At 46.2% G+C, this 15,012-nt stretch overlaps 1 protein-coding gene across 5 annotated transcripts in view; it reads left to right on the forward strand.

Annotated features, from left to right (window-relative positions):
• The window catches only part of USP40 (ubiquitin specific peptidase 40), a 61,405-nt gene that overhangs the window by 30,425 nt on the left and 15,968 nt on the right, over positions 1-15,012 (forward strand). For 3 of the 5 annotated variants that reach the window (XM_065669683.1, XM_065669685.1, XM_065669684.1), the window contains 6 exons: positions 472-590; positions 1,104-1,169; positions 3,019-3,229; positions 3,363-3,458; positions 4,179-4,273; positions 4,867-6,749. In XM_065669683.1, the coding sequence (XP_065525755.1) occupies positions 472-590; positions 1,104-1,169; positions 3,019-3,229; positions 3,363-3,458; positions 4,179-4,273; positions 4,867-4,975 (696 nt within the window). In that variant the 3' untranslated portion in view covers positions 4,976-6,749. Of the gene's footprint in view, positions 1-471; positions 591-1,103; positions 1,170-3,018; positions 3,230-3,362; positions 3,459-4,178; positions 4,274-4,866; positions 6,750-15,012 lie in introns of those variants that run through there. The other 2 variants (XM_065669687.1, XM_065669686.1) reach the window with 2 other exon arrangements.

Consider the following 15,012-nt stretch of genomic DNA (forward strand, 5'->3'; position numbering starts at 1 on the left):
AAACTACATGGGGAAGGATATCTCTCCTAATTCTGGTCCATAGCAGCACTCAAGTTGGGTTTCAGTCTCTGCCAAACCTACAGCTATGAAAAACTGACCATTTACTTGCATCTTGTGAACAAGGAGAATTGTCTTGGGATGAAATGAGCATTGTGTCCTTGGCAGAGGCTTTTTGGAGCTTGCCCAGTGCTTGGCTGGAGACAGGGGCAATGATTCCATCAGCCTCATTCCTTCATTGTGCAAATTTGGGTTCAAAAAAGGAATGTGATCCGTTTTTTGAAGTGTAAGTTCAATTGGGAAGTGTTGAGAGGGAGTGAAGTCCAACTTGCTTTAAGGTTGAAAGGCCAATATGTCAATTGTAGCCACTACCTGTAAGTCACAGGCAATAGCTGGGGTGGAATAAATATGAATACTTTGAACCTGATAGCTTCAGTATTGAGTTGAGAAACTATGGAAGTGTTTCTTTTTCAGGCTCTGACCTTACCATGCTGCCAGGAGCAGGTTGTCCCCCTGCCCTCATTCCTCAGAGCATGGACAGTGGACAGTAAGCGCCCAGGCAAGCTTTTACGAAGCAACAAGCAGCACCTAAAGTAGGTTTCGTGCTGAAGGCACAAGCAGCAGTGGGACAGACTGGCAGTTGGCTGGGTTGTGGGATGGTGGATTGGTGGAGAAAGAAATGCGCTCAGTCAAACAGAGCCAGAAGGCTCATTTCCGGTTAATTCTATATTGTGCCAAGCACATTATTTGACTCAAGAGCTGTGGAAGGGAGTGGTATGAGTACGTGATCATAGAATCCCAGACTGGTTTGGGTTAGGAAGGACCTTAAGATCATTCAGTTCCAGCCCCTGCCACGGGCAGGGACACCTTCCACTGGACCAGGTTGCTCCAATCCCTGTCCAGCCTGGCCTTGAACACTGCAAGGGAGGAGGCATTCACCACTTCTTGTTCTGCTGAGCTTGATTTTAGGTGATTTTTAAATGCCGCTTTTGTCCTTTTCTGAGGTTTTAAGTTTCGTTCTGATCACCTCTTGCTTTGGGTTTCCAGATAAGTACAGATCTACTTGGCTAAACCAGTGGTTTATATCATCTTTGTTTTGCTTTCAGTGACTATAGGCTGGGTGCCAGAGTGGAAATCTGCATAGAACCTTTGCAAAAAGAAGAGAATTTGGGGTAAGATCTTCAGATACTTCTTCCTTACAGCACTGCATTTGAAATGAGACTTAACTGAGCACCTTTGCTCTTAAATGCTGTCTGTCAGCCTTGCAGCTCTCAGGCTGAGAGAAGACTTTGGAACCTGTTTTCTGCTTTCCATAAAGAGAAAGGGAAGGCAGAAGGAAGTGAAAACTGAGAATTCTGGATTCTGACAGGACAGGGGGTAACGGGTTAAAACTTAAACAGGGGAAGTTTAGACTGGATATAAGGAGGAAATTCTTTCTGTTAGGGTGGTGGGGCACCGGAATGGGTTACCCAGGGAGGTTGTGAATGCTCCATCCCTGGCAGTGTTCGAGGCCAGGTTGGATGAAGCCTTGGGTGGGATGGTTTAGTGTGAGGTGTCCCCGCCCAGTGGCAGGGGGGTTGGAACTAGATCTTGAGGTCCTTTCCAACCCTAACTGTTCTATGATTCTATGACTTACAGACCAGTCAGTCTCACCTCTGTGCTGGTAAAATCTTGGAGCACATTCTCCTGGATGGCATGCTAAGGCACATGAAAAACAACAAAGTGCTTGGTGACAGCCAGCATGGCTTCACTAAGGGGAAATCCTGCCTGACCAATTTGGTGGCCTTCTATGATGGGGCTACAGAATTGATGGATAAGGGTAAAGCAGTTGATGTCATCTACCTGGACTTGTGCAAAGCGTTTGACACTGTCCCACACGACATCCTTCTCTCTAAATTGGAGAGATATCAATTTGATGGATGGACCACTCGGTGGATAAAGAACTGGCTGGATGGCCGCACACAAAGAGTTGTGGTCAATGGCTGATGTCCGGCTGGAGACCGGTAACGAGTGGTGTCCCTCAGGGATCGGTGTTGGGACCGGTCTTGTTTAACATCTTCATCGCTGACATGGACAGTGGGATTGAGTGCGCCCTCAGCAAGTTTGCCGATGACACCAAGCTGTGTGGTCCGGTTGATATGCTGGAGGGAAGGGATGCCATCCAGAGGGACCTTGACACGCTTGTGAGGTGGGCTGATGCCAACCTTATGAAGTTGAACCATGACAAGTGCAAGGTCCTACACCTGTGTCGGAGCAATCCCAGACACAGCTACAGACTGGGCAAAGAGGAGATTCAGAGCGGCCCTGCGGAGAAGGACCTGGGGGGTGCTGGTCGATGAGAAAATGAACATGAGCCGGCAGTGTGCACTCACAGCCCAGAAAGCCAACCATATCCTGGGCAGCATCAAAAGGAGTGTGACCAGCAGGTCGAAGGAGGTGATCCTGCCCCTCTACTCTGCTCTTGTGAGACCTCACCTGGAGTATTGTGTGCAGTTCTGGTGTCCTCAACATAAAAAGGACATGGAACTGCTGGAACAAGTCCAGAGGAGGGCCACGAGGATGATCAGGGGACTGGAGCACCTCCCGTATGAAGACAGGCTGAGGAAGTTGGGGCTGTTCAGCCTGGAGAAGAGAAGGCTGCATGGGGACCTAATAGCAGCCTCCCAGTATCTGAAGGGGCCCTATAGGGATGCTGGGGAGGGACTCTTTGTCAGGGACTGTAGTGACAGGACAAGGGGTAACGGGTTAAAACTTAAACAGGGGAAGTTTAGATTGGATATAAGGAGGAAATTCTTTCCTGTTAGGGTGGTGAGACACTGGAATGGGTTGCCCAGGGAGGTTGTGAGTGCTCCATCCCTGGCGGTGTTCAAGGCCAGGTTGGATGAGGCCTTGTGTAGGATGGTTTAGTGTGAGGTGTCCCTGTCCATGACAGGGGGGTTGGAACTGGATGATCTTGAGGTCCTTTCCAACCCTAACTATTCTATGATTCTATGATTCTATGTTTCCCCTTTCTGATGACAGCCCGCATGAACTGCTACTTCGAGTCCAGATGGGAATACCAGGAGAGAGGGACTACTATGACTCCACAGATTTGGTGTGGGATATCTCCAAGGAATGCACAGCCTGGGCACTGAGGCAAAGGGTGGCTGCTCACTATTGTCTCCCTGTAGAGAAAATTGAAATAGCCAAGTACTTCCCTGAAAGATTTGAGTGGCTGCCAATATCCAGCTGGGTAAGACCTGGAATGGCAGAGTCCAACAGTGGTATGGGTGGGAGAAGTATGTGTTGGCTTGTGCTGCAGTTCTTGAGCTAACGTGTTAAAGCAGATTTCTGATGTAGGAATATTCTGCTTTGATTTTCTTCAGACACAGAAAATCTCCAAGAGGAAAAGGAAGAAAAAGCTGGAGAGTTTACAGGCAGCACCATACCACCTGAAGGATGGAGATGTCATTGGGGTGAAGGTAAATGAACTTGGCTTTCATTGTTGCACAAGGATTAGGTTCAGGCACTGCCCCCTTTGTGGTATCTTAAACTCTTCCTTTCATGCATCCTGTTACATCTCCATGAAAGTTCTGGGATGTGGATATAGACAATACACTGTGTGGGTAGGAAAATTGTTGCTACTGATGCTTTTTCTCCTGTTGTTTAGCAATCTGATGGAAGTTTCATGCTTTTCCCTTTTAGATCTGGGTACCGGCACTAGAAGGCAATACTTTAGAGGCTCTGGTGCAGCTCTCAGTGCAGGCAGTCACTTTCTGCTCTACTCTTGAATCCTGTCCAAAAGAAACTGGATCTTTTCTTCTTTCCCCTCATTTTATTCACTGTTGGTTTTTTTGTCAGCTCTGAGTAAAACCCAAGAACCCTTTAAAAATCATACTGTGAATTGCAACCCATTACATTATCCAAAGAATTCTTACAGATCTGTTTAATTCTGTCCAAAAGAACTATGCAGCAGGATATAGTCTCTGAATAAGGCAAATTCAGTGTTAAATGCAAAAACTAAACAGAGGAGTCAACAAACTGTTTTGCCTTGTTGTATTTTCCCACTTAGTTAACTTGGAAGTGAATGACTGTTACACTAGTTAGAAGAAATGCTCTGAAAACTCCCTGTGTAACTGAGCAATGGGTGGGAGATAGTTTTAAGCTTCAAACTTCATCTACCAAATCCTTTTCCACACCAGAACCTTCTCCGTGATGACACTAAGGACTTCAGCACACTGAGAGATGACATTGGGAAAGAGAAACAAAGGCAGCTTACATTAGAAAAGAAGAAAAGGTATTGAATGCTGACATTTCTTCTTCATTAGAAACATCAGTACTGTTCTTTGCTGCATTTCAGCCTAGCTTCATGCTTACATTAATTTTTGGGACAGTGCTAGCTGGGTGCTCTCAGAGCATGCAATTCCACTATTCCTCAAGGAAGTGGTGTTCAGGTAATTGAAACTCCCGGCTTTGAGTGCTGTGGTCCTACTCCTAGCCTTAGTTTGTTCTCTTGCAACACACTGCAATGTTTGATCTTGCCCTTGGAGATGAAATATGAACTTTGGGTTGCAAAGGACCTCAAAGCTCATCCAGTCCCAACCCCTGCCACGGGCAGGGACACCTTCCCCTAGAGCAGGGTGCTCCAAGCCCCTGTGTCCAGCCTGGCCTTGAACACTGCCAGGGATGGGGCAGCCACAGCTTCTCTGGGCATGCTGTGCCAGCGCCTCAGCACCCTCACAGGGAAGAGCTTCTGCCTAAGAGCTCATCTCAGTCTCCCCTCTGGCTGGTTAAAGCCATTCTGCTTGTCCTGTCCCTGCAGTCCCTGATGAAGAGTGAAATAATACTTTACCGATAATGGATATATTGTTTTATTTCTCTTTCCACTAGCCGGCAAGCTGAGCGCTTACAGCACCCAGCCTTCTCTGAGGAGAAGCTCAACATGAAGCACCGTAAACCAGAAGTGGCTCTTTCTATCAGTGTGGGTGTTTTCAGATAGCAGCAGGAGATGATTTGTGCAGCAGACCATAGTACCCATGTACTCGACTGGAATGGAGTAGCCCCTCCAGGAGCAGCAAGAGGCTGTGCCCAAAGTGTCTTGAAGAATCACGGAGACAAAGTGGATTCAGGATAACACCGATTTTCTTCTAATCTCTCCTGGGGGGAAGTTCTTTAGCATCCCTTTATCGACGTGGTACTTATTCTCAGGCTAGTTAACTGCACTTTATCCATGAGAAAATGGGTTAATATATTATAGAACCTTTTGGTGACTCTTTCGTAATCACCATGAGTTTTTTTGGTCAGATGCTGATGTTTTGCACCATCACTGCAGAGTTTGCTGAGGTTCTTAATGCAGTTGGAATCATCTCCTTTTACAGTTTTTTTTTTTTTTTTACAGTTTTTTTTCCCATCTCTGATCACTGAAGTTACTGGTGATAGCAGGATTTGCTTTTATCTCTTAACCTGAGCCTGTAGTAGCTGAGTCAGGAATGAAGGAAATATGGGAATCTCTGGGCAAAGGGTACAAAATCGGCTCAAAGAAGAGCAAGTTCAGAATGTGCAAGCTGTAAGCCATGGAGTTTCTTTGTGGTATGGAACAGCAGTGTCCTGAGACTGCATTTTAAAGTTGCAGGGCTTTTTTGTTGTCCATAAGCTTTGTTAACAAAGTATGGAAAAAATTGGTGGATCTGATGTTTGGTTTTAAGTTGGTTTTTTTGTACTCTGAACAAAGGCTTGGTTTAGTTTCAGTCTTCTTAAGGGGGCTTTCCCTCACTTCTTGTATTTCCAGTAGCTCTGATTTGTTCATGTGGTGCATGTGAGGAAATGGAAATATTACTGTTGGTGTCACAAAGCTGACTGACAGCCTCTGTAACAGGGGATGTACATGGCTGATCACTCACTGAATGCAGGATCAAAGGTTCTTAAGCATCAAGTAAAATGGTTATGAAGTACTTGTGAGATTGGATCTCAAGCTTGAGATGCCTGTAATTACCTGATGAAATACCCTGTTTTTCTTGTGCTTGAGGCTGGGAATCAGGGTTCAGTAGAAGCTGATGTTTCAGTATCACTGTCAACACTTTTCTAGTGCTTACAATACTTGTGCAGTAGGAGAAGGGAACAGTCTAGATTCCCCACTGCTTCAGCTGTAGGTTGGCTTTACTTGACTCTGCAATCCTAGTTCTCTGGGTGGATTTCCTGAGTGAGGTTAGGGCAGCAGTTGCTTTCCCCATCTTGCTGTGCATCACCTTCTTCCCTCTCACCAAGTGCTCTTGAGCCAGGCTTTACAGAAAGGTAAGCGAGAAAGGTTTGTGTTTGCAGGTTGTCCCATTGCATTGCACTTGCTTTGCTGCCACTTGAGTTCCTTGCTGGACTGTTCTGCTGAGCTCAGCCTTCCCCACTACATTTCAGTAACTCCAGTCTCTTGGAACCACAACCTCTGGAGCCGTTTAAATCAGGATTACAAGTGCTGAGGTTGGGATTTTAGTATGTGCCTTTGTTCAAGTGTAATGTAGCAGCTCCTGCACTGAACCAATCTTGGATTATTTCTAATGTTGGCTCAAAATGCTTTGTCTTTTCTTTTTCTTTCCTTAAAACGATTGTGGGATATTCCACAATGAGAAAGTTCCTTAAAAATGGGGGTGGGGAGAGGGAACACCTTTGTAAAATGGAATTGTTGTGATTCCACAGTTGATGATGATTATATTCCAAAGCCTGGAAAAGCTTTCATCTCTATTTTTAAAGTGTTCTGCACAAAATAAAAAGCCATTTCTAGATGTCTGTTTGGTTTGTCTCTGTATGTCTGTGACATGTGGCTCAGGAGTGGGGTGAATTGATTTCTAACCTAGGATGGGGCACAACCTTCACTGAGCTTTAGTGTTTAGATCTATTCCCAAGACATCATATGATCTCCGTGCAGGAAGTTTCCCCAAGTAGACTGGGGTTGCTTTGTGCTTTTTGACCTGGGTTCAGCTGGAGAGTTGGGATTTTGGTGCAGATAAAATGGACTTTTAGGTTTTAGTTTCAGAAAGTGCTCTAGCATTTACTTACCATTATTTCAACTCCTTGTTTGTGCACATGACATTAAATCTGGTCTGTTTTTCAAAGGAACTGCCACAAATCTACCTGTGGAGCATGGCTCATCATAGAGTGAGAAGCATGGATTGCTAGAGTGGTTGTCTATAGTATGTGTTCCTGGCGCAGCACTTGTAAAAGGGCGAGTGTTCCACTCAGGGAATCCTACTGTGGGAGAATTGTGTGTTCTCTTTTCCTTGTAACTCATCCCAGTTTGCAGGAGGAGAGGGATGTGACAAAGCATCCACTGCTCACTTCAGTCCTCCCTCTGTGGCCACTGAGCAGAGCTGATGTGTTCTGAAGGGTGTTGCGTGTACAAACACAAAGAGGGAAGAGGCACGTGGGGATGGAAGGAACTGGGAAGGAAAAAGCCAGGGGCTCTGTTTTGGGAATTTGTGCTGAACTTGCCTTGTAATTAAGGAATAGATACTCAGTCCTTGTCATTCCTGCATTACTGAGACACAGACTGGAGTTGGAAGGCAGCTGGAAGCTCATCCAGTCCCAGCCTTGTGCCAAGGGCAGGGACACTTTCCACTAGAGCAGGTTGCTCCAAGCCCCTGTGTGCAGCCTGGCCTTGAACACTGCCAGGGATGGGGCAGCCACAGCTTCTCTGGACACCCTGTGCCAGCACCTCAGCACCCTCACAGGGAAGAGCTTCTGCCTAAGCGCTCACCTCAGTCTCTCCTGTTCTGGCAGGTTAAAGCCATGCCCCTTGTCTCAGTGTCTGTGGATCGCTCCCCAGTGTCATTCTGTCACCCCTTGGGCACAGGCACTGCCTGTCCCTGCCCTCATCTGCCCTGGGCTCCTCAGGCTCTGCCTGGGGGTCCCTGGAGGGGAGAGCAGGGGAGCTGTTCCTGAAGGGCCAGGGCTCCCCTGTGGCACCTTCCCCCTGAAGCACTGCCTGTTGCAAAGTGCTGTGTGAGCCCCTAGGGCATGGAGAGGGGCATCTGCCATGGCAGTGAGGGGCTGTGGGGCAGCAGAGCCGCTGTGGGGCTGCAGCAGGATGGAGGCAAAGGCCCCACCCTTGTTGCTAGGGCCGCTCTGTGCCTGGCAACGCCTGCAACTGCTCTGCGCTTGCGCAGAGGGGAGCCCCGCGCCGCGGGGTAGGCTGGGAATGCTCGGGGTCGGTAGCGGTAGTGGCGGCGCCGTCCCGCCGCCGCTATGAACGAGGCGGTGGTGCGGCGCACGCAGGAGTCCTTGGGCCGTGTGATCCGCAAGCCGCCGCTCACCGACCGGCTGCTCAGTAAGCCGCCCTTCCGCTACCTGCACGACGTGATCACCGAGGTGGGCCGCGCACAGGCCTGCGGGCCCGCCGCGCGGTTGCTAGACAACACAGGGCCTGCCTGCACGGCGGCCGCCCCCTGGCGGGCCGGGGGCGGGGCTGGGGGTGGACACGGGAAGGAGAGGGGTCCAACAGGAGCGCGGGGCGGTGGGGGACCCCTCAGGGGCCGTGGGCGCTTTAGGGGGGACTCCATAGGCCATGGGCGCTCCAGTGCCTGCAAGGGTGGACTCGGCGCTTTCCCGGTGCTCTGGGGCCTGTGTGAGGCTATGCTTGGAGTAGGGAGTAAGTAGGTGTTGGGTGGGTTAGGCTAGTGAGTATGTATATATACATACATATGTTTATAGTGCATGTATCTCTGTGTTATATGGTGGATGTGAAGTCAAGAAGGGAATGATGCAGAGCTGCTTTTCAAATGCATGTGCTGGTGTTTGTGTTGTGAGCCTCTTGGATTCACCAAGTACCAAGGTTAAAGATGGACTTAAATGGGAAGGGAGGCCTGAGCCATAAACAAGGATTAAATGTTGTTGCAGAGACACAACAGAGCTCTGAACCTGCTCTAGCTCTATCTCTGAAAGCAAGTAAAGCCAATGTATTTCCTGCTGCCACGCAAGCTTTGCTGAATGAGTGTTCTTAACAGACTTTTTCTCTTCTCTTTTGAAGGTAATTAGAGTGACAGGCTTTATGAAAGGACTTTACACGGATTTTGAGTTGAAATCGGATAATGTTAAGGTGGGTATGAAACTGCCTCATTTATTTAGCTTTAATGTTGATATCCTTTGAAACTTGCCACTTTTGGGCTTTTGTGTCTTCAGCATCAAGGGCCTGTGTGTAGTTTTGTGAAGACACTGGAGAAGGTGTTCTTGCCTGTTGGTTATATTATGCAGTGCATGGGGTGGATATCTAGAGACGCATGTGACACAGACAAGCTGTCGTGTGTAAAGAACTCTTTCTGGACAGTTTCAAAGCAGGGAGCATTAATCTAGGACCAGATCTAGGTTTCCCAGATGAAAAGAATCATTATGTAGCAAGATTGCCTTGAAGTAGTGAGGTGTTGATGGGAAGTCCCAAGCACTAGAAATCCATCAAACTCTTTTTAGAGTCTTGTGGTCTCTCAGTGGGATATATGGCTTTATATTTATTGCTCTATGTGTCTGTATATGCACATACAGATAGGTACATAGTGTATACATTTGGGCAGTAAATATTCTTGCTTAACCTCTTACTACTTGTCAAGGCATTTGTCTGGTGTATGTATTCCATAATAAGTTTGTTATGGTATATAAATAGCTAATTCCTGAAAGAGGATGTTAATGTTATTACTGAAAACTGCTTTTTTTTTTTTTTTTTTTTTTAAGCACAAGAGTGAATTTAGTCTCTGCTGCTCTTCTATTGTCTGCCTCTTTGCTGAGTTGATGCTGAGTTTTCCAACTACTGACTTGCTTCGAACCTTTGTTTGCTTACTCATGGCACATATCACAGTGTTTGTATGTTGCTAGCTAGTTAGCTGCATCCCTTGGTGATTGTTTAACATAGCAACTCAAAGTAGGAGGTCTGTGGGCCTGGCTTGTCATCCATGCAGCTAATTGCAGGGATGGTTTATGCCCTTCTTGGAGCTAATTGTCAGTCTGAGACGTGTTTATTTCCGAGACTGTTCTTATTGTTGGTACTTACTTAGCAGATTGTTGTTTTGTTAGTACCGTCACTATTGAAGCTTGTAAATGGGTTTTATGATGAAGAGCAGCTCAGCACTTTGTGGATGGAGAAAGCAAATTTCTTAGCAGTTGCTGAGTAGGTCTTTGCTTGTATTTACATCCCATGATAGCTGTGAAGTTGCACCAATCTTGAGTATCTATCTGAGAGTTTCTTACACAGTCCTTGAAATGATGCTTTTCAAGAGTTCAGGCAGAGGAGATCAAACTGCTGTAATGTGGGGGAAAACACCTCTAGGTCGTGTTCCTCTCTTCAAAACACTGGTCAGGAGAAAGACTTTGCTCCCACAGGCTGCTTGTTTGCTGTCAGTTAGAGACCAAAACTACCCACAGAGAGCCAGAGCCTGAAAGCAGCAGCCAGAGTCCATGGTTTGAGTAGCTATGTGTATTTCTGTGTGAGGTTGAGCTGCTTTATGTAACACCAGGGAATGATGCTCATGGGGTGTGACCATATGGCAGGAGATGCACAGACTTGAAATGGGCAGGATGCTTTCAGAAAGCAAGGGCAGGCTTGTACCCACTGTGACATACTCCCGGTGCTGTAGCCCACACACAGTTTGCTGTGGGCTGGGAAGAGTTGGCAGGTCCTCTTTGTAAGCTGGCTGTGCCGTTGCAGATTACAAGGTATGGAGAAGGAATTTAGGAAAGACTAAAGCACATGGTTCAGCCTCTGTGGCTGCTGGGGCTGGCTCATGCTCTCAACATCCCATTATGTGCTACACAGAAACATGTACGCATGCATGCAGCAACCGTCTTTGTTTCTAGTTTCAACTCCCTCTTTCACCTGGACATAGCAGTGCGGTCCTGAAGTACCCCCTGCTGCTTCTGTGCTACCTTTGGTGTCTCCACTGTTGGGGATAACATGTTCTGCTTGGATTGCTGGTCTCCTCTTCCTCCGGCATAGAAACATGCAGGAGGCAGGCTGGCAGCATCCCATGAGCCAGATCTAGGCTCGAGAGCATGCACATGGACTTCAGCGAGTTCTAGTTTGCTTTATTGATTTATAGTCATGACAGTTAATTGGAGAGAGATGTAAAGAGAATTTAAAGCATGAGGATTCCTCAATTATTGAAACAAATACACCTCTTCTACCAGCTATAATTGGATGATATTGCTGTCTGTGTGTTTATCAGAAAGGTTCATCTTGTTATGTTCTTGTTCTCTTGTTGTCTTGAACAAGAAGGTTGGATATCAGGCTTGCTCTTGTAGTCTCTTACATCAGTGTCATATATATTTGTGCACACAAAACCCATCTTTATGTATATGTAAAGTCCTATCACTTGAAATAGGGGAGATACCTTCCCTATTTCCTTAAGCTCTCAGCACTGTTTCAGATGTTTGTTACTGTGATAAGATTTTATATATTAATGCCTTTCTCCTTCGGTTCTTGAGGTTTTCTTCTAAAGACAGAACACACTGATAACTGCTGAAGGTGATGAGGATGTAGGAAGAAAGTTTGGATCTGTGTTTTGGATTTACTTGGATCTAAACCAAAACATGTTTGATTTAGAGTAGTGGCCTGTCTCCTTCCCTAAATTATTTGAGTGCGTATGTCCTTGTGAGGGCGGGTGACTATTTTAATAGAGAAGGTTGCAGCATTTCCTCCCTTTCCTTTCTAATGTTTGAAAGAAGGGAGCACTAGTGAGGATGATGTGTCCCTGAGGTTAATGCAGACAATGTGAAAATCCCAGCTATGTGGCACTTGTTTGTTTTAATCCATTTGGAAGAGTCACAAGACGGGAAGTACCCTGCCTCTGGAGACTGTCTTCCCATACCTTTAACTACCATGCATGTGCTTGCAGCAGAACCAAACTCCTGTTTACAGAGAGTGGCTCTGGGACCTCAGATACCACGAGTGGCTTTAGTAAGCTCCAGAGGCCACATTCAGCCTGGAGAAGAGAAGCTGCCTGGAGACCTCGGGGCAGTTTCCAGTGTCTGAAGGGGGCAACAAGGATGCAGAGAGGGACTCTTCATCAGGGACTGGAGTGACGGGACAAGGGGTGATGGGTTCAAACTGAAACAGGGGAAGTTCAGGTTAGATCTTAGGCAGAAGCTCTTCCCTGTGAGGATGCTGAGGTGCTGGCACAGGGTGCGCAGAGAAGCTGTGGCTGCTCCATCCCTGGCAGTGTTCAAGGCCAGGTTGGACACAGGGACTTAGAGCAAACTGGTCTAGTGGAAGGTGCCTGCCTGTGGTAGGGGATTGAAACTGGATGAGCTTTAAGTTCCCTTCCAGCCCAAACCAGGCAGTGATTCTATGATTCTGTGACACTTATTACATGCCACAGAAGTAGATGGTGCTACCTGATGGACTGTAGAGCGTGCTGGCCTTGCTCAGCTGAGGTGTCTGACAGTAAGTCTGTCAAATTTGACCCCTGTCACTGTGGATCTGTGCACCTGAGATACTCAGATAGGAAGTGTGGTGCAAGATCAGATGTTTTACTGAGTAATTACAGTTGTTCCTTTTTTGAATGAACTGCAGTGGCAGTGGCTGCTTTTCAGGTATCAGTTTGAATGAGGTAGTTAATAGGCATCTGTTCAAAAGCACATAAACTCACCCATACAGAGTTGTTCTTATGTGGTATTGCTTTTTAACAGGTTAGTACAATACTTCCTTTATCTCCACTCATGAGTGTAAAGGATGAGTGAGTAACTGCTGGACTGTGCTGGTAAATATTCCTCGAATTTCATTATGTTTTATTACTAAACCCGTTTTTCTTTTCCCCATGCTGAGTATTCTACAGCTGCAGAGACTTCCCAGCCTGATTTCATCCCTAGGGCCAGGAACCCTCCAATACAGTTTTACTTGGTGGGGGTGTGTTTATTTTACTTCTTCTGATTTTGCCTGATCACTAGAAGACATCATCTCTACTGAAGAGCACTTGGGGGAAGTTGTTTGTAAAGTATAATCATCAAACTAAAACACATCTGGTCATTGTGGAGATAAAAAAATGTGCCTGTGTCCCTCTCCTACTGTCTTTTGTATGTTTTCTTTACTCACTATTAAGTCCAGTTTGTAAAGTATGTGTACAAGCATCTGAGTCCCTCAGTTCAGACTCTTATCAGTCCTGTAACTTTGGGCTTTCTGTAGGAAAAAATACTCAGGGCAAGAGCTGTCCTGAGCAATATGGGCTGTAATAGCCCTCTTAAAACTCATCAGTGATTCTTTAACAACCATTTCTTAATCTGTATCTTCTTTAAGATGTAGTGCTTGAAACTAGGCTGCCAACGGTCTTAGAGCAGTCTTCAAATGCAGTGGAGCTGAATGACGAACACATCAAAAAGAGAAAGTTGTGCTTCCAATTTGGATATTCAATTCAATGTTCATCCATTATCAATGCTGTCGTCTCTTAATCAGAAATAAATAACTAACTATAAATCAAGGGCAGGCCTCTTTCCTGACCGTACAAACCAGGTAGTGCTCCTGTTGCATGGGTTTAAACTGAAACAGGGGAAGTTCAGGTTGGAGATAAGGCAGAAGCTCTTCCCTGGGAGGATGCTGAGGCACTGGCACAGGGTGCCCAGAGAAGCTGTGGCTGCCCCATCCCTGGCAGTGTTCAAGGCCAGGTTGGACACAGGGGCTTGGAGCAACCTGCTCTAGGGGAAGGTGTCCCTGCCCATGGCAGGGGTTGGAGCTGGATGAGCTTTAAGGTCCCTTCCAACCCAAACCAGGCAGTGATTCTATGAGCTCTTCCCCCCATCTGAGATTTTTTAGTCTTTAGATGGTACATGGAAATATTTTGGAGTCTCAATATTCTTTCTGAATTTCTCCTTTACCAGGATAAAGATGCCAAAATCAGCTTCCTTCAGAAGGCAATTGATGCTGTTGTGATGGTTACAGGAGAGCCACTGTCAGTGAAACCAGCGCGTGTTGTGGCTGGGCATGAACCTGAGAAAACCAATGAATTTCTTCAGGCAATTGGGATGTGTTGCTTAAATAAGGTATGATCTCACTGGGTTTATGGTATACGTGTAGTGTTGTCTTCTCAGAGGTTATTTGTAACAGACTTTATTGACACTTATCTGCTAGTGGACAACGTGCTCTAGTGGAAGGTGTCCCTGCCTGTTCCAGGGGTTTGGAACTGGATGAGCTTGAAAGTCCCTTCCAGCACAAACCATTCCATAATTCTATGATATCATTACACAAGATAAATGGTGGGTTAACACTTGTAACAACAGATAGGTAAGATGTGATCTTAGCAGAGCCTGAGCCAGGTACCCACACACAGTCTGGATATTGTAGTGCTCTAAATGTATACTGGGTTTTCCATTTTTCACTCGATTCCTTGACCATTTAATAACATTTATTAGCTTTGGAGAACGATACGAAGAGTCAGACGCATTAATTCTGACCAAATGCTGCCACCTTTGACTTTAGCTTCTTTAAAATTGCAGTCAGATCTCTGATTCTGCAGGGGGGTTGGACTAGATGATCTTTTGAGGTCCCTTCCAACCCTTGGGATTCTGTGATTCTGTGAAAGTGATTTTCCATGTGCTGGGTCTTTTTGGTTGGTAGGTTGGGTTGGTTTGAAGATGGAAATGCAGCAAAGGAGAATTGCTTGAGATGAGGACGGCTGAAATTCATTCACATATGGAGAGAGACTGGATGAGTTTGAAAATATTTTTGATGAAACAGCTTTGTAGACTGTTGTGATAAGAATCAATATCCAGAGGATGAAACCTAAGCTACATGTGCATTGTGGCAAAGATTTCCTTCAAGTCTTTAGCTTAAGACTCTTAGTGCTGAGCTGGGAGTTGGTTCAGGCGCAGAAGTGAGTGTCCAAATGTGAAACCCCACCAAAATACAGAGGTTTGCATTTACAAACCAGGAGAGAATCAGGAGTCGACCCCCAGGGCAAGATCAGGTTTAGTTTTCTTCAGGAAGGAGAATTCCCAGCAGTAGGATGATGATTTTTCCCCTCTTTGGTTTTGGTTAATACAGTCAAAGTCTTTGCCACTTGGACATGAAACATTGTC

The sequence above is a fragment of the Lathamus discolor genome, chromosome 3 (assembly GCF_037157495.1).
Source record: "Lathamus discolor isolate bLatDis1 chromosome 3, bLatDis1.hap1, whole genome shotgun sequence".
Lineage (NCBI taxonomy): Eukaryota > Metazoa > Chordata > Aves > Psittaciformes > Psittacidae > Lathamus > Lathamus discolor.